Source organism: Microtus pennsylvanicus, chromosome 7 (genome assembly GCF_037038515.1).
Source record: "Microtus pennsylvanicus isolate mMicPen1 chromosome 7, mMicPen1.hap1, whole genome shotgun sequence".
In the NCBI taxonomy this organism is placed as follows: domain Eukaryota; kingdom Metazoa; phylum Chordata; class Mammalia; order Rodentia; family Cricetidae; genus Microtus; species Microtus pennsylvanicus.
Genome location: NC_134585.1, coordinates 4227749 through 4254373, shown reverse-complemented (window position 1 = coordinate 4254373; position 26625 = coordinate 4227749). Strand labels below are relative to the sequence as shown.

The window sequence follows — 26625 nt, the reverse complement described above, 5'->3', positions numbered from 1 at the left end:
TGCAGGTGCTGGAATTTGAACCTCTGTCTTCATGCATACCCGAAGAAGGAATTAGATCCTATTAGAGATGGTTGTGAGCTACCTTGTGGCTACTGAGAATTAAACTCAAGACCTCGGAAGAGCAGCCAGTGTTTTCTTCACCTCTGAGCCATCTCTCTAGCCCCTTGAGTATTTTATTTTAAATTGCTTTTTGCTGAAAATTCTGTAAGATACCAAGATTCTCTAGGTATGCCCCTTCACTCTTGAGAAATTCAGTTGGAAATTTGAAACCGACTTTTCTTAATTGTGTATAAAATGGCAATTAAAAAGTTAAGCCCCTGGGACTAGAGAGATGTCTCCGTGGTTGAGAGCAGTGGCTCTCTTCTAGAGGACCCTGGTTCAATTCCCATCACCCACATGGCAGCTCACAACTGTCTGTTAACTCCAGTTCCAGAGGATCTCACACCCTCACAAAGACATACATGCAGGCAAAACACTGTGCACGTTTAAAAGAAAAAATTTAAGCCATTTTATCAGGAGTTAAATATAAGTTTCTCTCATAATGCTGTCTGAAAAGATTAATAAAATGTCATTTTTTATCTGTGTGCTTTGTACTAGTTGTAAACATTTGGCTCTTGATACACAGTACAGCTTGATTTCTTATATTATCATTAAACATAGTTGTATTTTGAAATGTGAATTTATAGCTAGGATTTTTTTTGCCTCTGGTTTAGTGTGTGTGTGTGTGTGTGTGTGTGTGTGTGTGTGTGTGTGTGTGTGTGTAGAGGCCAGAAGTCTCATGTTGGGTGGCTTTTTCACTGCTTTCCACCGTAGGTTTTTAAGAGTGTGTCTATGGCAGGAAATGAGTGAGTGTATGTTGTGTGTCTGTGGAGACAGAACAGGACATAGGATCACTTGCAACTGGAGTGCAGTCCTTGTGAGTCGCCTGGCTTGGGTGCTGGGAACTCGGGTCCTCTGGAAGAACCTTATGCAGTCTTGACAGCTAAACTGTTTCTCCATCCCTTCCACATTACTTTTTAGACAAGTTCTCCCACTGGCCTGGTACTCAGCAACTAGATTAGGCTGACTAGCCAGTGACCCCAGGGATATTTGATGGCACCATGAAACTCCAAGATGGTGTTAATGCAATTAACCTTGGATGGGGGCGGAGCCAGCCTCTTGTCGTCAAGAATTAGCCATAGAGAGTACTGAGGACCTGGGAGAGAGAGAGAGAGATAGGGAGAAACTTAGAGATTTGTAGGCCTTTTTGGTTTGGGGTGGAAGGGGAGATGCTTATCTTGCTGGATTTCTGGCCCAAAATGTAGGCCAGTTGGCTTCTCCTTTTTTTTCTGACCTAGCAGGTTTTTACCCCAACAACTGACTCCCAAGTCTTTATTGGTAAATAGAACAATTTAGATAAAAGACAACACGGGGTTTGCCTGTCTCCCCCTCCCAGCACTGGCTTACAAGACGAGCTTTTCACACAGGTTCTATAGATGGAACTCAGGTCTGCAGTACAAGTGCCTTGCTGGCTAAGTTGTCCCTTGGTGCCTAGCTTGTGTTCTCAGGCTAGACTGCTGCTGCTCTGTTTTGAGACAGACTCTTGCTGTGTATTTCTGGGATTTTGGTACCTTATGTGGTAGCTTAGGCTGACCTTGAACTTGTAGCCACCACCTGCCTCATCCTCCCTGAGTGCTGGTATTGTAAGTGCACACCACCCCGCCTGCCTAGAAGTTTAGATGAAGAAAATTCACATGTGTGTTAGTGTGCATTCATGGCAGCCAGAAGAGGGTGTCAGATTCCTACAGCTGGTCTCACTGCTGCTTGACATGGGTGTTGGCATCTAAACTTTATTCTTAGAAGAGCAGAAAGCGCTGTTACCCACCAGGCCTTCAACTCTCCAGGCCTTCCTTCTTCAATTTGACTTCATCTTGGCTACCCTGGTTCTTACTACCTAGCCAAGACTAGCTTCAAACAGTAGTCCACCTCCTTCAGCCTCCCAAATTGAAGAACTGTATTATAGGGTTGCAGCATTAGGAAGGTTGGGAACCACTGTTCTCTAGTCTATCCTTAACTGGGATAGAAGATTAAACTCTTCCTTTCTGAAGGGTGTGTCCAGTGCAAGCAGATGTGTCTCTTGCTCATGTAGTAAGTCATTGATGTGTAACACTGTTGTGGTCTCATGTATATTAATATCTAGTACTGAAGTACTTGTTGCTCATAATTATGTTAGCTTTTATCACATGGTTTTTAAAGATAAAGCAAAGAAATTGCCAGTTCCAGGCTTGAACAGCAGGTGTCACTGCAGCTCTGCTTCCTTTGCCCAGCTCTGAGCTGGCCACTTTTCAGTACAGCTCCTAAACCATGAAACTAAGTGGCTCTGGCAGTATGGCACTGTGGCACTGTAAGGTGTTCTTCTCATGGGGCCCCAGTGAGAAAGTAGGAATGGGCTCAGTGCCCCTCTGTCCTTTCAGGTCTGTGTTACGCATAGCTGAACTGTGGCATGGGATTGCCCTCCTAACTCTCAGCAGCCGTGTAGGAGCAGTGTGCCTTTTCACGTTTGTTCTCAGCATCAGAAGGAACGGCTCCTTTACTTTATACTTGACTCCTTAGCTTTAATAATAAAGAAATCAGAAATTACGACCTGGTATCTTTTGGTATTGCTCTATTTAGGTCCAGGTTTTCCCTGGCCTGTGAAGAAAGGAAGGCGTCTACCACTATGTGCGGCCTGCACATCTTTTCTAAAAAGAACTTAGGCTGGAGATGTGCCATACGGTTAAGAGCACTGGCTACTGGAAGAGGAGACAGGTTGTATTTCCAGCACCACTGCTCACTGCTGTCTAAAACTCCAGGGTCAGGGAATCTAGCACCCTCTTCTGGCCTCTGACTGCACTGCACACATGGTGCACAGATGGATATAAAGAGATATCCATGTATACAAAATCAAATGAATAAATCTTTTTTTAAAAAAAAATTAAAGAGTTAGTGTAGTCACGCCTCCCTACACTACAGAAGAACAGCGCTGGTGATGGATTGGGTTACCCTGAACAACCAGGATGTTCTGAATCTTCACTCTACTTGCCAGAAAGCATGATATCCTGTGTCTGGTTAGTATTGCTTTACATGGACGTCCTTATTTAATTATTTATAATGCATTTTGCTGTAGCTTCTCTTTTTGGACAGCATATGGTCATTCTAAATTGCCCCCCACGTGGGGTAAGTTTAGGTAAGTTGTGAGCCTAGTCATAACAATAAGTAAGCACTTTTAGCTCTTAAGAATTCTGCCTTCCTGGCGTTTCCAGAGTTAAGCACTGTGAAGTGAAACCACAGAGAGCATCTGACTGGAGCTTCTGGTCTGCTGGCTCTCTGGGGAGTGGTCTCCAGACAGCTTCGCGGGTCCTACCACAGAACTGTACCAGTGCTTGCCCTTGACATTATTGAAGGCCCGAGGTGCTGCATTTTCTCAGTGGTTTGGATAGTATTTGGGTTTTCGGTGGTGACTGCCCTGGGCCACGGGTATGCCTGGCATTGATATGAGCTGCTTTCTGTTTCAGATGTCATCTGGGTGATTCTCAGTGTGGAGGTGGGTGGACTGTTAGGAGTAACGCAGCAGCTGTCATCTTTTGAAACGGAATTCAACACACAGCCACATCGCAAGGTAGAAGGAAACTTCAACCCGTTTGCCTCTCCCCAAAAGAACCGACAATCAGATGAAAACAACTTAAAAGACCCTGGGGGTTCCGAGTTCGACTCGATCAGCAAAAATACATGGGCTCCTGTTCCTGACCAAACCGAGCAAGATCAGGATAGACTGTCACAGAACTCTGTAGATCTGTCCCCCAGCAGTCACGCAAACAACTTATCAGTAGTGACTTACAGTAAGGTAGGTGCCCTCGGAGAAGGGGCAGGTGGTGGGCCTTGGGATCCGTGACGCTCCTTCCTGGCAAACCTAAAATGCTAGACCACTACTGCCCAGAGCAGATGTGGCTGTCAATAGCATCGACACAAAAGCCTTCTCCTTCCTTCCCTGCGTGTCCTGTGGCTGCTGCTTCATCCACGTGTGTGATTTACTTCTGTCTGCTCTGGTTGGGTATTCAAAACAGAGGCTCTTTACCTTATTATTTTTAAAACTGTCTGATCATTAGCCATGCTTTCAGGGCCGGTGTGTACTGAGCTGAACGTCATCGCAGCACCCATCTGCAATAGGCTCTTGCTGTGTTGTCTTGGTTTAGGTGGGATTTTCCCCCTGAATAAAAAGCCAGACTCAATTATTTTATCCTAAAATGTTGGCTTTGACTGTTCTATCACATACCCTCTTGCTGATGATGTCTTTAGTTTTGCTTTGGCTCATGACTTCCCTGCAACCTGGAGTGCCTCAAAGGTTGCACTTTTTGACTTTGCACATGTGGGAGATAAATAAGAGAATTGACTACAGTTTCAGAGACTCTGGTTGTCAAGAGGTGGTTCTGGGTGTTTAATTATTGTGTTTCTCTGTTTTTCTTAGCCAGTTCAGCATTATCTCCCACTTCCCACTGTCAGGTGAGGGCAGCTCCTGACTGCTGGTTTGGTCTGAGCCCTCAGTTAGGGTTGTTACGGCTCAGCCATGTGTGCATTCTCTTCCCGTGACTGCTAGGGTCTCCATGTTCAGTACTCCCAAATTCACCTGTGCTGCATGCTGGCATTCAACCTCAAGGTTTAAAATGCACGTGTGTGTTAGCAGTCAGGGCAACCTGCTGTGTGATCAGTCTCAGGAGCAACTTTGTTCACTCGGGCATGCGGATTGATTTGTTGATCGATAGAATTGTCACTGCAGAGACTTGTGCAGCCATCTTAGCTATCTAGGATATATGAAAAGTCAGTTGGCCAGTGACTTGCCTACAATAAGGAAAGATTCCACTTTCTGATTTTTGGAGGCAGGATCCTCCTGTTTGTGCCTACCAAGTACTGGGGTTACATGCCTGGTTCAAGGAAGGCTCCACACATTAATATTAAAACAAATTTTCTTTTCCATTTTTATTGTTGAGACAGGGTCTGATAGCCTAGATTAGCCTCAAACTTGCTAAATGTATCTGAGGAAGATGGCCTTGAACTTCATGTTTTCCAGTATCTACAAACACTGAACTCAGTCACCAAGCCTCCTTCCATGTCTTGCTGGGATAGAAGGTCTCAACACACTAGGCAAGTCCCTACCACTGAGCCACATCCTGAACCCAGAATACAGTCGTCACAACCCCTCTCTTGAATTAGACCCCCCACACACACACAGGCTGTCCCGTGACAGCAGGTAAAGTGTACCTTGTTATAGGGGAAATGATGCAGCTGAGGTTTGGGGAAGTCGAAAGCTGGCCGAAGCAGCTCAGCCACTCCATTGGTTTCAGGGCAGGATGCCGTTTGCCCAGCTGGGCCCTGTACTGAGCATGATTGCTCTTAGGATGTTCCTGATTAAGGAACTAAAGTCATTTGTAGCTGTGGACCATCTTCTCTTTAAGGGATTGATGCTCCTTAACGGGTCTAATGGTTATTCACAAGACAGGTGGAGGGTTGAGCCTCCTGCCAGCCTAAGATCCTGCTAGGCCCTGCTCTCTTTAAGTGCTAGGCAGTGGTGAGGACATTGAACATACTTAATTGATGAGTTTACATAATTTTACCGCTCCCTTCCCCCCACTGAAAAGTAACTTTTCAGGGCTAAAGAGATGGCTCAGTCATTAAGAGCACGGGCTACTCTTGCAGAGGATCCAGCACTTTCTCTGACCTCCAAAGGCACCAGCCATGCACATGGTGCACACACACGCATACATTTGTGTACTCACTTAGTGGCTTTTTGAGACAGGGTTTCTTAGTGTAGTCCTGGCTGTCCCAGAACTCTTTGTAGACCAGGCTGGTTTTGAACTCAGAGATCTGCCTGCCTCTGCCTCCTTAGTGCTTGGATTAAAGGCTAGCATTAGCATGCCTGGTTTACACATAAATTTTGTAATTATTTTTTTTAGTACAAATAAAAGCAGCTTCTCAGTTAGTGAGACACCTCAGTGAGTGAAGGTGCTGATAAACTTGAGACCCACATAGTGGAAGGAGGTTACTGCACTTGTCTCCTGATTTTCACATGCCCGCCATATCATACACACACTAAATAAATATATTCATTATAAAACAGCTTTCCAGTAAGGAATGGAACCAGGAACCAGGAAAACTTGGATAGAATGGATAAATAATGTGAAACTTGAATCTTAAGAGAAATTAGGGCCATTGTTGTTGTTTTTAATACAAGCAAAAATTTACTCAGAAAACAGTATGAAGCATCTGGCTAAGTTTTCTGTGTCCAGCTAGGTCTGTTGACTCCACTTCCTTTGGAAGGACACAGGCAGTGTGGTCAGTGAGTAATGACACATCTGCCTTGCGCACAGTCAGAGCCTAGGAAATACAGTGGGAGTCTGTGCCTGCACTGTTTGCCGTGTGTAGGGAGAACAACAGGGTCAGGTTTGCGTCAGTCCACAGAGCGGTCTGCTATGTAACTTTACAGTGGAGAAGCAAGTGTTTGCAGCAGGAGTTGGTGAGCTGGGATGAAGGAGAGGGACTCACAGACACCAGCGTGCAGAGCTTGAAGTTCTCAGGTCCAGTGCTCCCAATGTGTGTTCCTTAGAAGCAGAGTGGAAGAAACAATCACAGACAGCTTTGAAAATATCGGTACTAAGGGAGTGAAGAGATGGCTCAGGGTTTGAGAACAGTGACTGCTCCTCCAGAAGACCAGATTCAATTCTCAGCACCCACGAGCAGCTTACTTCTACCTTAACTTCAATCCCTGGAGCTCTCACTCCCTCTTGTGGCCTCTGTAGGCACTGCATGCAGGACAAAACACTTATACATATAAAAATAAATTAAGATGTATATATACACACACACACACAAATATGTGTATATATGAGAAACTAAAATGGATACGTGTGAACATCTATTTAGTGATGAGACTTAAAGCCTGTGAATGGCAGTGAGACACTCAGTGGTTAAAGGTCTTTGCTGCCAAGCCTGACAAGTGAGTTCCATCCCAGGTACCACATAATAGGATAGAACCAACTTCCACATTGTTCTCCGGCCTCAACATATACACTATGTAATTTTTTTATTTTACTCTTCTAAAAATTTTTTTATTTTATTTTTTTAAGACAGGGTTTCTCTATTTAGCCCTGACTATCCTAGAACTCTCTCTGTAGATCAGGCTGGCCTGCCTCCCCATCCCAAGAGCTGGGATTAAAGGCATAAAAAGCATAGGTAAGAGGACTGCAGAAGATGGCTCAGAAGTTAAGAGCACTTGCTGCTCTTGCAGAGGGCCCCATATTGGGCAGTTCACACTCACCTGTACCTCCAGTTCCAAGGGATCCAACATCCTCTTCTGTCCTCAGAGGACACTAGTACACATGCACACAGACATTATACTCAGGTACACATACATGCACCCATGTGCACGCACACACGCGCTAATAAAGCGTAGGCATAAGAATAAAGTATATTTATATAGATGTGCTTGAAGTTGTGAAGTGTGTCCTCGGCCAAGTGAGAAGGCTACTTTTGAGTTGTTCCTAAGAGCCCAGACACTCTCAGTTACTTTGCCTGTAGGTGAAGAAACAAAAGTTCTGAGGGGCTGCATGCCTTGCCAGTGTCACATAGCCATCAGATCACAGAGCTACAACCCCAGTCTAGGTGCCACGTGACTGCGAGGTCTCTGCTTCCTTCCCCTGTTCTGAATGACTGTGTTGAGTGTCAGCAGGAAAGAGGCAACGTTGGCTTGTGACAAGACGTTCTAATGTAGCGCAGCGTGAAACAAGCCCTACTGTGTATAATAGATGAGCAGAAAGGGAGGATAAAATCCTGAGGCTCCAGAGTAGGGAAGTGTCCGCAGTTCACCTGGTGCCCACCACCTTCAGTGTGCCTGATGGACTGCTGTTGGGATCACTGAGTTTAGCAAGAGAGTGGAATTACCCAGGGAAATTCCCGCCAGCCATGGAGGCTAGGGAAGAACACGATGCTCTTGGAGGCTCTTGGAAGCACGGTCTCTGTAGATATTTTTCCTGCTGCCTCTGTAGCAGAGTAACTTCTTAAAGTTGGGAGGATGAAGTGCCAAGAGCTCTGGAGGCCCCCTGCTCCATGAGCACTAGGTTATTATTTCGACAGAATTGCACATCTGTCGGTCTTGGAAACTGGACACCCTGGAGTCCTTCCCTGGCTGCTGTGAACAAGCTTACGCTCTTGGTGCCCAAATCCCAAGGGAAGCTTTGAGTGAGAACATGTGTCCCTGCTGTATCCCACAACCCACAAAGTCTGACTCCTTCCTGGGAGAGCTGCAGAGGGAATCAGGTGGGGAGTGTAGGCCGACCCGCTCCAAAGATTCTTAAAGCTGGGTCTTTGCTTTTGTCGGGAGGTGACTGGCCTCATTGTCAGCTCAGGTGTGGCTGATTTGTCCCGTGTACTGGTGAGGATGAGAGCTATTTCACTGTGAAAGTAACAGAGCCTGTGTCCCAGGGAGCCACGGGAGACAGGGATATACTGTGGACAGTGCATTCTCACTCATTGATTCAGATCTAGGGCCAAGGAGCTTCTGTTTGAACAGTTTGTTAAAGTGTGGAAAGAGGGAAGAGAGTAGAGAAAGGGAAGGCAAAGAGGCCGTCTTATTACCAGGATTTGCAGGTGTTTTGCGAGGCCTTCCAGAACATAAGGCACAGTAGTGACTCAGGACAGGTGGGAATAAATGTGGGCTGTGGACAGCAGGTGCTTCTTCATTCTGCAGCAAGAACCTTTGCACCAGGCAGGCTGAGCCCAGGGGACTGATTTTGGTACTTGGACTGTGGTATTTTGTACTGTCCCTGGGAAGAAGCAGGCCAGTGTTTGTTGTGTGCTTCTACCTCAAACTGGATCACAGCCTGAGCCACTGTCATTACTTCCAAGTCCTGAATCAGGAGAACATATGGATTATATTTGTGGAGTTCAGCCCGTGTCTTCACTTTGCTGCAGCAGCTGATGCCAAGTGCCATCTGCCCTTTCTGCCCACATTCGTGTGTGTGTGTGTGTGTGTGTGTGTGTGTGTGTGTGTGCACGTGTGTGCACATGTGCGCTTGTGCACAATTTCCCAGGGTGCTTGTCTGGAGGTCAGAGGTGTACCTTTCAGAGTTGGTCCTGTCTTCAATCGTTTGGGACCCATGAATCAGACTGAAGTTGTCAGGCCTGGCAGGAAGCACCCTTACCTGATGAGCTTACCTGCCCTGTGGCTATATTGTTGATTAAGGTATAAAGAAGTTAATTTCTCTCAGACCCAGGATACTGGAAGGATTGGGGTAAAATAAACTTTTTGTTTTTGTTTTTATTTTTGAAGCAAGCTCTCTCTGTAACCCAAGCTGGACTTGGGCTTTCCCCCTTCCTGAATCTTGGACGAATTTTCCTCTTCCAGGGTTGTGTGCAGAGTAGGCCAGACCTCTTCTGCTGAGCGGTACTCTCCATTTTACTCTGGGCTAAAGCTGCAATGGCTTCTGGATCTTCTTACTGCTTTGAAGTGGCCACAGATTTTACGTAGTAAGCCTGGAGCATTGATGCATACCTCTAATCCCAAGCCTTCTGCAGGCAGAGGCAAGAAGATCTCTGCATTTGAGACCAACATGTCTACATAGCCAAGTTCAGGGCTTTGTAGAGAGACCCGATCTCAAAAAGAAATAAAATTTAACATGGTAATAAGGAGTGACTCTGGGGGGTCCAGATCTCAGTTCAATTAGAGCCAACATTTAACAGTTTGACCAAAGATGGTTGTTGTCACTAGCTGGACTGATGCTTTCATGAGATTCTACAGGGCACCTCTAACTTCTGTCTAGTTTTAGTAGCCAAGCAGTTCTACAAGCTTATGAGAACATCCTAGCTCCCCAGCTGCGTTTTAGATGAGGGGTCAGGCAGCTGCTGCCACTGCCCTGTTGAACATTCTCATGAAGAACTCCTTGGTCTCCTGGGTTCAGATTTTGTTGGTATTAAAGTTTCTATTTTTTTTAAATAATTTTATTTAAGTGCACTGGTGTTTTGCCTGCATGTCTGTGTGAGGGTATCACATCCCTAGAACTGGAGTTACAGACAGTTGTAAGTTGCCATGTGGGTGTGGAATTGAATCCAGGTCTTCTGGAAGAGCAGTCAATGCTCTTAACCCCAGAGCCATCTCTCCAGCCTCTATAGTTTCTATTCTACTACAGGTGTAGTTGTTGAAGTCACAGAAGAAATTGTCCTACATTCCTTGCTAGTCCTTCGAAAGTCTCTGTGGTCTCCCTCTCCTCTGAGGTAGTATCGGAGTGAGGAGGGCAGCTGGTTGCAGCTTTGGGAAGGCTCCATTCTACAGAGGCTGCCTAGAACTTTAGGCACAGACACAACCAGTCCAAGGTCTGAGGTAGGAATGTTCCCTATGGGTTCAAGGAATGAGATCAAGGTAGGTGCTGCAGGGGAGTGAGGGGTGAGCAGAAGCGAAGTCAGAGGCAGGAATCAGATCCTGGGGACTTTAGGGACCCCTGTGAAGCTTTTGATCTGAGGGATATGCTTACCTTGCCCTGTGTAGAACACAGGACACAATAGAGGCAGGTATGCCATGGCAGCCGATGGCACAGAGGACGTAGAAGTGGGGTGTGAGAGGAGTAAAGGATGACCTAGCATTTTAGAAGGGTGGAGTGGACATGGCGGAGATGAAGGGCTGTGGTAGAGCTGGGATGGAGTCAGGAGTTGAGTGCGTGGAGATCTCTAAACATCCAAATAGAGGGGCAGGCAGCCTCGTGTTAGATAGAGTTTGAGAGGAATATGGGGTGGGGCCCTGCCTCTGGGTGTTGTGCCACATGAATGATGTCTAATCTTTTAATAGGGATTGCCATCTTCTAGCCGACGAGCTAACTCACAGCTGTTGGTATGTAAGAACAGCACCAATGTCTCTGGGGACAAAATCCCCCATCATACAGAGAGAAGGTCCCTGTTCTCAGAAGTGTCCAGAGCATTGTTGCTAAAGTTCTTCTGGCTTTCTTTGTGGTCCAGGGCCTTGAATCTGCATGATCTTCCTCCCAACTGTCACATTTATTCTTGGCTTGGTTTGGTTTGGTGGTGATTTATCACTTGTATTTGAAGGGTTGTGAACACCTGAACTCCTGGACTCAAGCAGTTGTCCTGCCACAGCCTTCCAGGCCACCAAGACTTTAAATGTGCCCCACCATACTTGGCCTTTTATTGTTGGAGACGAAGTGTCACTGTGCAGCCTGTCTGTCCTGGAACTTGCTGTATATTCCAGGCTGTCCACCACCTCACCTTACCCAGCTCCAGACACCTCAGCTGGGATTAAAGGTCTGCAGCCATGGTGCCTGCCCCCTCCCTTCTGTTCTGAGGATTTTTCTTTTTTCCTACCATTTCTTTTAGACTTCTTTATTATTTTATATGTATGAGTGTTTTGCCTTAGTTTAGTCCATATGTCTACCTGGTACCTGAAGAGGTCAGAAAGAGCACTGGATCCCCTGGCACCAGTGTTAAGGATGGTTGTGAGCCAACATGTGTGTGCTAGGAATCAGGCTTGCTTCCCAATTCTCAAGAGCAACAAGTACTTTTAACAGCGGAAGCAACTCTCTGGCCCCTTAGTGCTCTTTGCTAATACACACTGCTGTAGGACCCCATAATAGTTACAGGAGATAATACAGTAGTACCAGTGCCTGCCACACTCCCACAGCAGGTAATAGTAGGCCATGGTCAGAACCCAAATGAGTCTAACTTTCTAGACTGCTGGTGAGGAGAATTGGCTGTCCTCCTTAGGCAGTCAGGTGTGGAGACTTCCTCACCCACCTGTGGGAGCTGCAGAACCCATGGCCAAGGAGGAAACAAGATGGGGCAGCAAGGTACCCACCCATGTCCTGTCAGCCCAGCACGTTCTGTACCAGAAAGCATTGGACAGGAGATTCTGGGTCTGATGCTGTTACAATGACTCTGTCTCCTGAAAACTCAGAAGAGCTAGTAAAGGCCTCAGCTCTGCCAGTGTTTGCATTGGCACGGGCTGTGTGTGCGTGTTAAAATAATTTAAGCAAACAGCATAGGCCTTTTGTTATGTAGCATTGCTGATTGACTGAGGCTGAGAAGTATGTCCAGGAACACTCCTTTGTCCCTCCAGTGTCACCGGTGCCCAGCTCCTTTGTGTGTGTGTTTGGGCTCTACACATTGTTTCAGACTGCCGAGGCTAGGCAGACCTGTAGCAGAAACGTCAGTCATTTCATGTTGGTTGTTACAACTCTCTTCTCTGCATTCAGCATTTTAATTTCTGGTGGGTCTCTAAGAGTCAGAGAACAAAAGTGTGACTCACGGGTGAGGAGCTGAGTTCTCAGCTCTGGTCCTCTGTAGCACAGTCTGCTCTGCCTGGACTCCACCGGCTGTACAAAGTGTGAGAACGAATTCTGGTGCCCAGGTGGAAGCAGTGGCTCCTTTCAGGGGCCCAAGGAACTCGGGCTTTCTGCTTGTGATGTGTTACATAAGGACCAGTTACATTCGCTGTCTGCTTTACACAAATCATAGTGATGTTGCTTGGTCATGAATCTCCTCCGTGCTCAGCCGCTGCTAATCCCTGTCTCCAAAGATGTTGGTTGGGCACAGGTGTGTCTTGCCATGGGAAGGGATGTGAGCCAGAGAAGAGAAAATGGGGTTTGGGGAGATTGGTTTTGTGTTTGTTAGCTTTTCTCTTTTCTTTCAAAAAATTTTATTTTAATGTGTTACAATAATTTTTTCAGAATTTATTTATTTTTGATGTGTATGTGTGTATCTGTATGTGTATGGCATGCATGTGCAGGTGCCCACACAGAAGAGGGTATTAGATTCTCTGAAACTTGAGTTATAGGCAGTTGTGAGCTACCTGATGAGGATGCTGGGACCTGAACACTGGTCCTGGAAGAACAGCAAACGTTCTTAACTGCTAAGCCATCTCTCCAACTTCTCTACCTTTCAAGTTTTTTTTCTGTTGAACATTTGTTTATTTGTGTACGAATGTGGGTGTGCATGCATGACTCATGTAAAAGGGCAACTTGCAAATTGAATTGGTCATCCAGCTCGATCAGGTAAGGCCTTTGCCCATTGAGCATTGGAGAAGAGAAAACCCTCCGGTTCACAGTAGTGAAGAAAGTGATTGATGTCTTGATGGGTGGTGGCGCACACCTTTAATCCCAGCCCTTGGGAGACTGAGGCAGGCGGAGCTCTGTGACTTCGAGGACAGTCAGGGCTACACAAAGAAACCCTGTCTCAAAAAACCAAAAAGAAAGAAAGTGGTGTCTTGATAAGTAGTGAATTTGAAATGAATTCAAGGAAAACTACATACAAGAAAGCTCAGGACTCTGGCCAAACCACCCAGCTCTGTTGAGTGAGTTGTGCTTTAAAAGGGTGAGGGGAATTTCCAAAGGAGATCTTGAGGTCTGTAAAAGGAGACACAGCACAGTGAAGTGGCTCCCACAGTGCTGCTTGGGAACAGCAAGATTTAACCAGCACAGCTGACTGGGACAAGAAGAGAATCAACTTCTCTCAGTTATGATGGCTTGAGGGGCAGTAGTTGACAGACAGAGGAACCTGAGTGGAGTCCTAGAGGGAGCAGGCAGAGTCTAGGTGGTGTTAGAGCTTCAGCTTATGGTGTCTACATGGTCAGACCCTTGGGTGAGCGCCTCTCCTGATTGGTTTCCTTCTCTCTTACTCTAGGAGATGCCAGAGAGAGCTCGGTTCCCTGGCATCTCACCTGGATTTTAGCATACTTACAGTTAGCCGAGGTCATGACCATAAATCCCAAAAGCATTCTAGAGTCTTTACTGAGGGGGAGTAAAACTCGGCCAGAAACCCTCCACCTGCTTATAGAACTTCCCTTAGTGGTTTGGTTTGTTGATGAGGGCAGGGTTTCTCGCTTAAGGCTGCTCTATATAGGCTACACAAGCCGTCTACCTGCTGAGCCTAACTAACCCTGGCCCTCAAATGGTGCTGAAGCTGCAGTATTTGAGTTTGACTCCTTGTGGCAACTTAGTTAACTAGATCAGGGGAAGGTTGAAGGCAGCAGCTGTTGTGGGAACTGGGATGGGCAGAGGAGAGAGGAGGGATGTTTGTGGATGAGCAGGGGAAGGGTGCAGGGGTGGAGGAGAGAGCAAAACTATATGGTGACAGGTCGGATAGGCTGGCGCGGATGTGGAAAGGTTGGGTTGTTAGGTGGACAGACAGGTTCCTTAGCAGCAACAAAAGTTAGTTAAGACCAATTGGGAAAATTGGTATAGAGATAAGAATAAAAAGTAGTTTACAAGGCCTTTAAAAGACAGAGAACACTCTCATAACTGAGTTAACCTTTTAAGCAGTTTGACGGGATCAGGAGGACATGACCCAAGGCTACCATAGTCTTCATGCGTAAAGCAGGCTTCCTGCACTTAACCCTTGGCTAGCATGTAGACATCTTTGAACTTGGGGGCACCTTTAGAAGTTCCCACCTGCTTGAAGTAGCCCTGCCATGCCATCAGCAAGCCTCGTGAGCAGGACTCGAGTATTTTGACCCCGCTGGTTGTCCTCATACCCCAACATGTAATTCCATTTCTCATTCATGAGAGTCTTGGATTCCATCATGCCGAACATTCTCTGGTCCTGGATGGCCAGCCCTTCCTTCACACTTTGTGCAGTTTGGGATCAGGGCAGAACTTCCTGTGAAACTTGTACTCTTCTGTGTTTGTATTCAGTACCTGGAAGCCACACACAAGGAGCACTGGGAAGGCAAATCAAAGAGGAGGGCTTGTAGTGTTATGTGCTGCCATTGGTGCATGGGGGTGGGGGTTTTCTTGCGTGCAGCTAATGATCCTGTGTGGGTTTCCCCCATCCCCGCATGCAGGGTTTCTCTGTGCTGCTCTGGCTGTCCTGGAACTCACTTTGTAGACCAGGCCACCTGCCTCTGTCTCCTGAGCGGTGCTGGGATTAAAGGTGCAAGCCACCATTGCCCAGCCTGTCAGGACCGACCTATCTCTATCTATCTATCTATCTATCTATCTATCTATCTATCTATCTATCTATCTATCTATCTATCTATCTATCTATCTAATCTATCTAATCTATCTATCTATCTATCTATCTATCTATCTATCTATCTATCTATCTATGCCAAATCACAATAAAGCAAAATAAAGACAGGTGTATGAAAGTCTCTGTGTTGTGGTGGTTTGTCTAAGCAAGTTTTTTTTTTAACTTATTTATTTATTCTGTATACAATATTCTTTCTGTGTGTATGCCTGAAGGCCAGAAGAGGGCACCAGACCTCATTACAGATGGTTGTGAGCCACCATGTGGTTGCTGGGAATTGAACTCAGGACCTTTGGAAGAGCAGGCAGTGCTCTTAACCGCTGAGCCATCTCTCCAGCCCCTAAGCAAGTTTTTATATGGGGGGAAGGACTGAGCCCAAAAGGTCTTGGTGACATGTCCATGTCCTTCTTGAAAGGAATTTTGGCCTCCTCTTGACCATTCCCTCAGATAAAAGACAAGAGCTGAGTCCCCAGCACAGCTGTCCCCTTATTCATTTTTAGTGCAAGATGTAGGTGGGATGGGCTCCGTGGGCAGAGTGCGGTAATGGTTGCTGTGAAAAGGGACTGAGAGGAGAGACAAAAAGAAGCAAAGCGCTTTCTAGTGTATTTGCTGCACGATTAGTGTGGCTTTCCTGGTGACTACTAGTGACTATTAGTACAGAAATGCAAAACCAGAGAGTTCTGAATACCAACAGGATTCCTCACGTGGGAAGTTCTATATCAGGAATCGTTTCGTATAAAAATTGTCAAACACTGCATAAAATTACCTTCAAGAGTAAGCCACACACGAGATATAAATAAATGGTGGTCAGTCTGGGTTCCATCTCTCAGCCAGTTCATCATGTACGTAGACATATTCCAAAGTCTGGTTGCGGGAGTCCATAACATTTCTCAGGAGAAGCATTTCACATTTGGATACTGAGTATACACCCCTTTTGGCCAAGAGTGATTTTTGTTTTTGTCTTTTTGGGGTTTTTTTTTTCCACCATGTTTCAGGATCCCTGTGTTTTCAGGTGCCCCTCACAGAAGACACTCACAGGCAAGCAGTAACTCTTTCTGCTCCACAGGGCCAGCATCGTGAAGACTATGTCAGAGACAGTTGATGTTGGGTTTGCTTTGCCGACTTGCTCGGAAATACTAGATCTTTTCCTCAAATATTCCTAGGGCTTGACCCTGGACAGCCGCTGAGGTCATGCTACCACCATGCTGCGCCTCGGCAGCCACGTGCTAGATCTCACATTGTTCTTGGAAAGGAAAGATGAGTTAGAGTGAACTTGTTTATGCACAATAAAGTATTTTAGGAATACTGTTCGTGGTTTACAGTAGTTAACGTTGCATTATGGACAGACCAGCCAGGACCTGACGCAGTCACTTTGTTCATTCACCTGGAGTGGTGCAGAATCATCCCTTCCCTCCGCGTGACTGGTTCTGTTCCGTGCAGGCCGACTAGAGCACCTCACCCCCTGCTCTCTGGCTAATGTGTGCTTGGGATGCCCACAACCTTGGCAGCTGCTCTTTCCAAAGCCTTGGAAGACTGAGGTTGGGAAGAGTCCACTCAGCTACTGCAGGCCTAAGTGTTCCTTCGTGGCAGGCATAGATCTAATTCAGTGAGAAAGTTCCTTACTGGGTTGGTGTCCTGGCAGCCTTGGTTGAGAAGGTGGCTTTCCATACCTCACTGGATTCATTTTTGTTTGGGTCAGAGTTGAGTTCTGAACTCACCAGTACCATCTTCTGTTGCATCATCCCTTGATCTGTCACTTCTACAGGTCAGGAAGAGTCTGGCTTCTCCTCTTCCTACAAGCCAAAGCTGGAGCTCAGGAGGCAGCTCCGTGGGTAAAATGCACACTTCAGTGACTTGTGAAACTAACCCGATGTCCCAAGCACCCACATAAAAACTGGGTGCAGTGGTGTGCCGAGCCCTGGTGCTGGAGAGGTGGAGACACCATGATCCATCCCAGTCCAGATAGATTGGTGAGATGCAGGTGTGTCACCAGACGCCGTGCTGCAGACCTCTACTGGGCTGGGCTTGGCGGTGGCCCCCAGAACCTGTTATGTGATGAGCCTTGCCTCGGGTAGGAGAAGCACTTCCTGTTTGGCCTCCTGCCACAGGCCGTTTAACACACTGTTCTTGGAACCTTTGGCAGACTTTCCTCTGCCACTGGTGTAGTGTTGCCTTTGGTCTGTGGTCTGCTCATGACACATACAACCCTGCATGCAGGGAGTCTCTGTCACAACATGGTTTTGAAACAGCTGGTTCCTCCCTCCCCTCCCTCCCTCCCTCCCTCCCTCCCTCCCTCCCTCCCTCCATCCATCCATCCATCCATCCCACGTGATGGTAGTTAAAACTCAGGAAGAGCCAGGCAGTGGTAGCTCATGCCTTTAATTCCACCACACTTGGGAGGCAGAGACAGGCAAATCTCTGAGTTCGAGGCCAGCCTGTTCTACAAGAGCTAGTTCCAGGACAGGCTCCAAAGCTACAGAGAAACCCTGTCTGGGAAAAAAAAAACAAAACCACTTGGGAGGGAAAAGACCTTGTTCCTCAAGCCCCTCTCTGCACCAGTTAATAGCAGCTCTTTGGTACACTACTATTTGTTGGAAGGAGAATTTCATGGCTTTTTCTTTCCAGAAGACATAGAACCTCAGTTGTTAGAGAGCCAAGGATAACCATAAATTAAGCCAGTTAGAGTCACGCTGGGTGGTCTTGAGGGTCCCACAACAGGTGCAGTTCCGAGAATGCACTTCTTTATCCCTGTCCCTGCCCAGTGCATAAATCTCACCTTTTCTATTAAATGGGGGGGGGGGGCGCACAGCTGTCTGAAAGTCATACTCCCTTATTACATATTCCTAGACAAGCCACGGGCCTGGGAAGGCTGCACACACTGTGGAGAGGGCTGGGGAGGTTCCTCATCAGAAACAAGCACTGCCTGCTCTTCCTTCCCCTGTGAGTGTTTGTGTTGGTTCCCAGTCTAGCTACCTCCCTGGGTCGTGGGTCGTTCTGGGCTAGTAGCTGCTGCCCGGAGTGCTGAGTCAAAGCGGCTTGCCTTCAGCTCTGTGTTCTTGCTAGTGCAGGGGAGCCTCCCATCAAAGCCCATGAGATGGAGTCTGAGAGCTCGTGTTTGGCAGAGCCAGAGCCACCAGGGGCTGCCGCAGTGGCTGCCAAATAGTTGCAGCCTTCATTTGCCTAATGGAGACGTGACTGGTGCAAGGGCCCACAGTCTTTTTAAACACCAAACAACTCTTCTTCATGTACTAGAGATTCATGTGTCTGTCTGGTGCTACTGCAGCACCTGTGAATAGTTGATGCCCAATGTCTGCCTTCCCTTCTTCCCCATCTTCTCTGTTGGTTATGCGTGTGTGCATGCACACACACACAGACTGATATTGTCAAGCAGGTAAAGACATACCATACTTCTGTTATTCAGTACTTTCCAATGGGAGAAAAATCATTACTTCATGTTTCCATTCTTAGTAGCTCTGGCCTCAGATGGTATTTTTCTTGGGATACTGGTTTTCAGCTTCTTAGCCCGACACTGTGTCAGCTTCCAGAATCTGGAAAATGGAAGAGTCAGGTGGGGGGGGGTGCCCTCTGGGGTCACATGCGCATGCAGAGTGGGGAACAGACCCAGCCCTCTCTCCCAGGGCTTCACATCTAGCACCACTGGTGACTGGAGGGTTGTGTGTCTTCCACTAGCCCCCCCACCCCCAGCCTCCACAACATTGACAGACTGATGGGTGGTCCCGCACTTGTGTCCCCTCAAACTGATCAACAGAACCAGCTTTAGAAGGGTCTGATTTATGGGAATCTGAGATTCCAGGTGTCCTGAGCAGTACCTGTCCTTGTTCAGTTACCAGTTCACCACCCCTTAAGGCCAGGCACCACCCTGGGACATAAAATCGCCATCCTGGCTCCGCTGTAGCCACAGTTCTGTTAAAGAATGGCCCTAATTGTTTAAAGCACGCTGACCTTTGAAAGCTCTTCGCCCATATTTCTTCCCACTGTGGGTCATGTTTAGATTAGGGTGCTTTGGGTGGATACCAAGCACCGGTTAGCTCCCTCTGACCACTCATGGGATGGCCTGTTCTCGAGTGGTCTCCATGGAGATCTGTTGCTGCTAGCCCGCGGTGGTGTAGCTGTCCTTGCGGACCTTTGCTTTGAGCAAGTCCACCCAAGGAAAGGGGAGACATGGTTCTGGTGCTGACTTACTGTGGAGTTTGCTCTTCCTCCTCTTTCTTTTGTGGGGACGGTTGCTTTTTCTTCAAGACAAGGTTTCTCTGTAGCACTGGCTGTTCTGGAACTCTCTGTAAACCGGACTGGTCTTGAGATCAGAGATTAGCTTGCCTCTGCCTCCTAAATGCTGGGATTAAAGCTGTGTGCCACCACTGCCCAGTAGAGTTTTGTTCTTAACATAGGGAAGGTGAGATGGAAATCTTTACCACTTATCCAAAGATCACAGAAAGTGCCTTGGGGATGGGGCCTAAAATTCCAGCATTTGGGAGGCTGAGGGAAGGGATCGGGATTCCAGTCCAAGGGCTGGCCAGGTGGCTCAGCAAGGAGAACACTTTGCTTGCGAGCACTCACCTGTAACTTGAGTTCCAAGGGACCCAGCGCCTGCTTCTGGCCTCCAACGGCTCCTGCTTGCATGTGGTGTGCATAAGCTCATGGAGGTACATACCCTTATAAATCAGTCTGGAGAACAAGTCCATACTGGGCTACGTAGTAGACCCTGTCTTAAGCAAAACAAAGGACAAGGAAAGTAAGCAGCTTGTGCATTTGCAGTGTGGTAGGAGGGACAGCTCACTGGTGCTCAGTTCTGAGCTCCACCTCTTAGCAGCTGCTATGGGAAGAGAGCAGCCCTAAGGGTGGTCAGCGTGGGGCAGGTGCTGGGAAACAGCAGTTGCTGAACTTGTTTTTATTGTATTCGTTTTGTGTATGCCACAGCGTGTGCACGTGTCAGAGTCAGATGACAGCTTGTGGGACCGTGGGGAGTCCAGGCATTGAACTCAGGTCCTCGGGCGTGGCCACATCGTCTTCATCCACTGCATCATCTTGCAGTGGAGAGGTTTCAGAACCCATTGTAAGGACATATGGAAGTTTTGCAGCCTGGCTGGAAGAAAGTGGGCATCAGCTGAACTTCCTGTCACAGGAGCAGGTCTCTCCCACCTCTCCTCTCTGAGGCTGCTGGGATTCAGTGGGAAACTTCGCAGCTGGGCTCATCCTGATCCTTGGTCTGCTGAGGCGCTGTGTGGCCAGGGCAGCGACCCTCACAGCTCTGTGAGTGGGGCTGGGTTTGCTGATGAGGCGGTACTGGTGTCTTCATCACTGACTGTCTTCACTCTCTTCCAGGGGCTCCACGGGCCTTACCCCTTCGGCCAGTCTTAAACGGGTCTCAGCAAGAAGAAAAGTTAACAAAAGACAGAAGGCCTGACTTTGGGGGGAGAGGGTGAGGGGTTCCTCTGGATTGCAGAGCAAGCACATCGCACGGACCCCTGGCTCAGACCCCCACCCACCCCCCCAGTCACGGAAGAAGAGGAAGAAAGACTAGTTTTGAGTGAGCTCAGTATGCATGTGTGAGTGCTGAACTGCAGGAATGGTGTTGGCAACCAAGAAGAAATCCTCGCAGCCACCTTGGGTTTGGGTGATGACGTCAGTCTAATGAGTTGTTAGGTCATTTGGGAAGGGGAAGAGATTTAAAATGGGGGAAAATAAGCCATCTTTTTAAACAAAAATTATTTTGCCTACAGAGAGGTTGTAGTTCTGAGCACATGTTAGTCTTCCCCGCTTCCCGGTGTTTCTTTTAAGTGGAGGACGGCATGCTCTACAGAGCAGTGCTTGCTCTGGAAGCCATTCACAGTGTGGTGAGGCTGGCGTGGCATGTCTGGGGACTCTGCCAGTCAGCGTTGCTGGGCTCGTGCTGTGCCCGCCCCCACCTGGCTGCACAGTCTGACCTCGATTGTTCTTAGCGGCATCTGCCGATGAGATATCACCTTCCCTCTCTCTTCAGTCTCCTCTTGATTTACACCCTGGACATTTGTATCTGTCGACCTTGGGGCTTCTTAGCAGCAGCACTCTCTGAATCCAGACTTCCTGTGTGGCCAGCAGAAGCCTGGAGGACAGTCTGGCACACTCGCACACTTGTGACAGCTGGGACTGCTTCCTCCCTTGTTTCTCTTGGCAGAGGGAGTGTGGCCCTTAATGCCGTGGCCCATCTTTCCCTCGCTCTCTCTGGGTGTGTGCTTGTGCTTCATGCACACAGGGTTGTAACTCATCAAGTGTGAACTGTGCCCTGCTTCTCTTATCACACAGCTCCCCTCCCGGTGTCCCCCCACATGTCCTTGTGACGTTCTCACGACCTATTAGTGGAGTCCGAGCTACGACAGAATGATGATACTGCCCCAGCTGGGAGCCCCGCTGCCGACCACTGCCTGAGAGGCCACAGTCAGGCGGAAATAAAAAGACCTCCTCCGGCAGAGGTTGCTTAGTTTGGGGTGGCAAGTTGCAGCCCAGCCAGAGTATAGGCATTTGCTCCCTGGGCAGGTGCGGTGCCCACTAATGTCCCATGAACTCCAAACAGGTTGAAATATGGATGTCTCCATGGGAATCTTAAACCAGGCTAGAACAGCTGACTGCCAAAGATACAAGAATATGCAAAGTCCCTCTTCTTAACCCCTCCTTCCCTAAGTTAGTGATGCCAGAGAGCCGGGGATGTGGATTTGGTGTGGCTGCAGGTCCCCTGCCTGCCTCCAGCCCCCACGTGCTCCAGGGTTGTGAGCGGAGCAGGGAGACCAGGATGTGAGGTTCTTTAGCCTGGGTGTGGGTGCAGGTCTGCCTGTCTGTCTCTGTCTGGATGTTTGAGTTCCAAGTGTGTGGTGTTTGTTGCTCCTCATTCTCTTCAGAGACTCTTGATTTTAAACACTTGATTGTGAAAGAAAAAAGCTTGTACAAAAATCCCCCCTCACTTTTTCATGTCCCAAAAAAGCAGCCAACAGTAAGCTTTGTTTCATTGAAGAAGTCCCTGGGCAGGTGAAGAAGGCCATGGAGAAGGGCAATGCAGCTGGGTCTCCAGTAAATTGGGGCTTCTCGGGGACCCTATTTCCTCTGCACACTTGGACCCTTGAGCCAAAGGCAGCCCCTAACAGGTGCCCAAGCCACAAATCTCAGGGGGCTTTTGTCTGAGGGCCTTCTTAGGCACAGTCTCCTAAGGACACTGCCACCCTAAAGCACACGCATGCCCAGCCATTCTTTCTGCTTCCTGGCCTTGGAGCAGCGCATCCCCAGCTGCCCTCTTGGAATCATGAGAGGCTTCAACCCTGCCTCACTGGCTTCCCCGTCTGTCCCCTACTAGGTACCTTCCTTTCTCAGTGTTCCAGCAAGGACATTATGGGCCACTGCCACAGAGTGTCCTTCCCTTCTTGTGCCCCTTTCCGCTTGTAGCAACCTCACCTGGAAAATGTAATGGCTCAGGTACCCTGGCTTCCTTCCCACAACCAAGTCCTGTCTGTATCCACGAGAGGTAGCTCATTCAGAAGGCCAGAGCAGGTGCAATCCTTGATCCATGGCTTCCCGGGTTTCACTCTTTCTGCAGCCCCTTAGAGCCTTCATGTGCACTAGGCCGCCTTTTGGCAGGATCCCTGGTCTGGCACCCACAAGGTGAGGCAGACACCAGGTTTCAGGTGGTAAAGGGCCTGAGCCCAGTGGGGAAATGAGGGGTGGAGCGCAGGCTTGGGAAGAATCTCTGTGTGGAGTGAGGTGTGTATGTGTAGGTGTGTGCACGTGTGCATGCCTGTTTTCTTTCTGCCATGGGGGCAATTGAATTTGGGGCATTTTTCTACTAAAACAGCTTCCTCTCCTCCTGTACAGACTGGCTGTAACCGTAACCCAGACACTTTTCACCAACACAGGTGGTGGCCAAGGTGGGAAGTAGACATGAGTGTAAAGACCCCCAAATTTAGCCTGAGCTCCCAACAGGATGAGAGGGTTGCCAGGGCTCACAAATGCAGACTAATGTGCTGTCCCCACCCTTTCCCTGTTACCCCTTGTTTCTTTGGGTGAATGTGGGAGCAGCCTGCTGCCTCTCCCACCTGGACAGTGGTGGGTTCTGGTGGGGCCTTGTGGTGCCTAGTAGGAGATGAAGATGAGGTTTTCCTTTCCATGTAAATGAATATTTGTATGATTAAATTAACACAAAAAAAAAAACCTTTCTCGTGTGTGCATGTGAGTTTTATTGCGCCCTCAGCTCCTGTTGTCCTGTGCTTCCCACAGTAGCTCTAGTGCACACTTGCAGAGGGAAGCAAACCCTGATCCGTATTAGTTACTGCAGGATAGCCGTGCCCGTGCCTAACGCGGGAAGGACTTACTGTGATGGCTTTGGGGGCTTGAGGCCTGAGCAAGGACACTCAGTCTCTGGTGGGTGGTAGGATGGCAGGTGCTGGCCGACCCAGAAACAGACGGCCAGACCTGTTCCTTTCAAAGGCACGTGCCTAATGAGATGTTTCAGCTAGCTTGGCCCCAGTTCCTAAGGGTTCCACAACCTCCCAAAAATAGTGCCACAGCCCAGGGACAATCACTAGGTAGGAGTGATTAACAAGAAGTCAGCCTTAAAACGGTAGATTCCAAATGCTCTGTGTGCCATCAGAGCACCCTTGGGTTGGTCAGCCAGCAGGCACAGCCGAGCACAGCCGGAGGGCCATGCTAGAGACAGCACCTTGGCCTTCATCCACTTGGGAAAAAAGAAAAGCCAGGGACAAGAGCGCTTCCTGATTCCACCTGAGCTCCTGGCTTCCTGGAATTGGAAGATGCATGCCTCTTACTTGGTTCCCATGGTGGCTGGGTATCTTTCCTGGGTGTTCCTCACTGCTCACTACTGCACAGGTTTCCAGGCTGGTCTGGAAACCTGAGAGCTAGGAACACCCCGCAGGTAGTTGGCAAATGAACAAGGAGCCAGCTTCGTGACCTTGGGACTCAAGGCAATCAGAAAGGTTTCAGTGGCCAGTCAAGAGCTGATGTAATGCTGCCAAGTCTTAACTTCAGAGTTCAGAGCTGGAATCTGGCTGGGAATAATCCTAGTACGTGGGGAGTGGAGGCAGGAGGATCAAACGTTCTAGATCATTCTTCACGAGACCCTGTCTCAAGAAAAGTTCTTAACATCGCTACCTGGGTTGATTGTAGAGAGCACACTCAGGGAAAAGGGCCTCCTGTGTCTCACAGCTCTGGATGGGGGAGAGAACTGCCTGGCTGTGTCCAGGGAACCTCTAAACACAGATTTGGGGGGAGATAGGCCTCACAAAAAGCTGGTCCCCTGTGCCAAGAGCTGATGCAAGAGTTCCCAGGAAGCACCTCAGATATTGTCCCAGGACCCCCACAAGTGTCTTCACCCGTGACAGGTGAGGACGCTGCTTCCTCCCAGGTGCCGACAGCTATTTGCCCTCTGCAGGGGAGGGACCCCACCCTGTCACCTGGGTCATCATCCCCAGCACCCCTGCTCCTGAACAGTTATTTGCTTGGCAGAATCTGTTTATCTTTGGGGCTGTAACCTGTCAAGAAGTCACTGGGCCCTGGGAGAGAGGAGTTAAGTTCAGTGGTAGCTCCTGGCCTGAGACATTCCCACGCGGGCTAGGTGACAGGGAGGGGGCTCTCAGCTGAGTCTGGGAGATGGGGGGCAGCTACAATGGTCGGGGACCCAGCCCTCCTGACAAAACAAGCAATTGTGCCACCTCCCTGCCCAGTTCCTGTTGTTCTTGGGCTCCCGCTCTGTTCCTGAGAAGGCCCATCCCTCACCTGGCCTCTGTGACCCAACCGTTTCCCAGAGATCACCTGGAGTCCAGCCTTGACCAGCTGGGCGAGTAAACGAGCAAGCACTAAAGGCTCTCATGACAGCCCTAGGTCCCTAAGTGGGAAGCGGGCAGACAAGACTGTTCAAGAAACAGGAATTGAACTCAAGTCCCCTGGAAGAGCAGTAAGTGCTCATAACCACTGAGCCATCTCTCCAGCCCCCTACATTACAATTCTTAACAGTAGCAACAAAGTTATGAAGTAGCAACACAGCTGGGCGGTGCTGGTGCACACCTTTAGTCCTAGCATTCAGGAGTCAGAGGCCAGTGAATCTCTCAATTTGAGGCCAGCTTGGTCTGAAGAGCGAATTCCAGGATAGCCAAGGCTACACAGAGAAACCCTATCTTAAAAACAAACAGCCAGGTGGTAGTGATACACACCTTTCTTTAATTCCAGCACTCAGGAGGCAGAGGTAGTTGAATCTGAGTTTGAGGCCAGCCTGGTCTACAGAGCAAGTTCTAGGACAGCCAGAGCTACAGAGAGAAACCCTGTCCTGAAAAACAAAACAAAACAATAACAACAAAAATAGTACTGTCAATATCTGATATGTGACCGCTGAAATGGTTGTATCCCACAGGTTGAGAAACACTGCCATAGATGGCTATGAACCTGCATATTTATATCCATCTATGAAGGGGAAGTCAGCTCTGAACCGTGGGACCAGCTGAGGTCATAACAGTCCAGGGATGCTCCCCTCTTAGGAACTGCCATCCATGGCTGGAAACGGTGTGAGAGGGGCCCATGGGGCCATGCTTACCTGCCCCAATGATCAACGCACCTAAGATCCCTGAGGCACTAGACAGTCACAGTCCCCAGGAGAGGACAGGAGCTGAACAATGAGATCTTTACCAGCAGGTGGAGGGGTGGGAAGCAGAGTGAGCTGTCCAGCATTAGGCCACCCTCCTAGTACAGGGCGTGCCATGCCAGGCATGTGCCTTGGCTTCCGCTCTGACCAGGCCTCCCTTGCAAGCATGAGCCCATGCTCCCACTCCTCCAGGGCCTCTGTTCTCAACTCGCAGGCAGCAGGACTCTGAGCGCTGCTGAGTGACGGGTTGGGGGTCAGGTGCTGACACCAAAGCCTTGTGTCTAATCTGTAAAATGGGGAATGACAGACTGGACACCTCTGCGTGGGAACTGGTTGGACCACTGTGCTTCACCCCTTCCCGGGGTGGGATACAGGGGCTGACACATCTGTATCAGGTGTCTACAGGAGCAGTACCAGATCCCGAGCTCTGCCTGGATGCCACGGCCAGAAGGGCACCATGCAGCAGCCATCCCCACCCACGCTTGCCTGCTTTCTCCCACCACTGAAGGCTGAGCGCTGTCTACCAGGGCCCTGTATCCAGGATGAAGGCTTGGGGCTGCAGCAGTTCTGAGGAGATGGTGGCTTTGGAGCCACAACTAATTTAGCAGGAATTCTGTGATGAGCTCCTGTCCAGTCCCTCCTCTCTCCGTGGGTCCTGGAGGACTAGAAATACCTTTGTGGGGGTGGGGTCAGCACCTGTAGGGACTTAGACTAAAGAGTGGACCAGGAAAGAGTTCCTGCGGAACTTACCTGCCTCCAGCACCATGGCAGGGAGCAATGAACATTCCTATATATTCAGGGTTCCCCAAAGTCACAGTCAGTGCCAGCCTCTGCCCCCCAGACTCCCTTCCTGACAACAGAGCCAGCGGGGAATGCCAAGGCCCCCAGGGAAGAAGAATCAGCAGTTGCTTGGGAAGGAAGCTGTCTCCAACTGACTCAGATCTTGCAGCCAAGCTCCA

General features: G+C 48.8%; 1 protein-coding gene across 3 annotated transcripts in view; it reads left to right on the top strand.

Annotated features, from left to right (window-relative positions):
* Positions 1-23226, top strand: part of Ilrun (inflammation and lipid regulator with UBA-like and NBR1-like domains) — a 68430-nt gene extending 45204 nt beyond the window's left edge. Inside the window, exons 4-5 of one of the 3 annotated variants that reach the window (XM_075979668.1) lie at positions 3534-3862; positions 20377-23226. In XM_075979668.1, the coding sequence (XP_075835783.1) occupies positions 3534-3862; positions 20377-20412 (365 nt within the window). In that variant the 3' untranslated portion in view covers positions 20413-23226. The remainder of the gene's footprint in view (positions 1-3533; positions 3863-20376) is intronic. The other 2 variants (XM_075979666.1, XM_075979667.1) reach the window with 2 other exon arrangements.
* The last annotated feature ends 3399 nt before the right edge of the window (positions 23227-26625 follow it).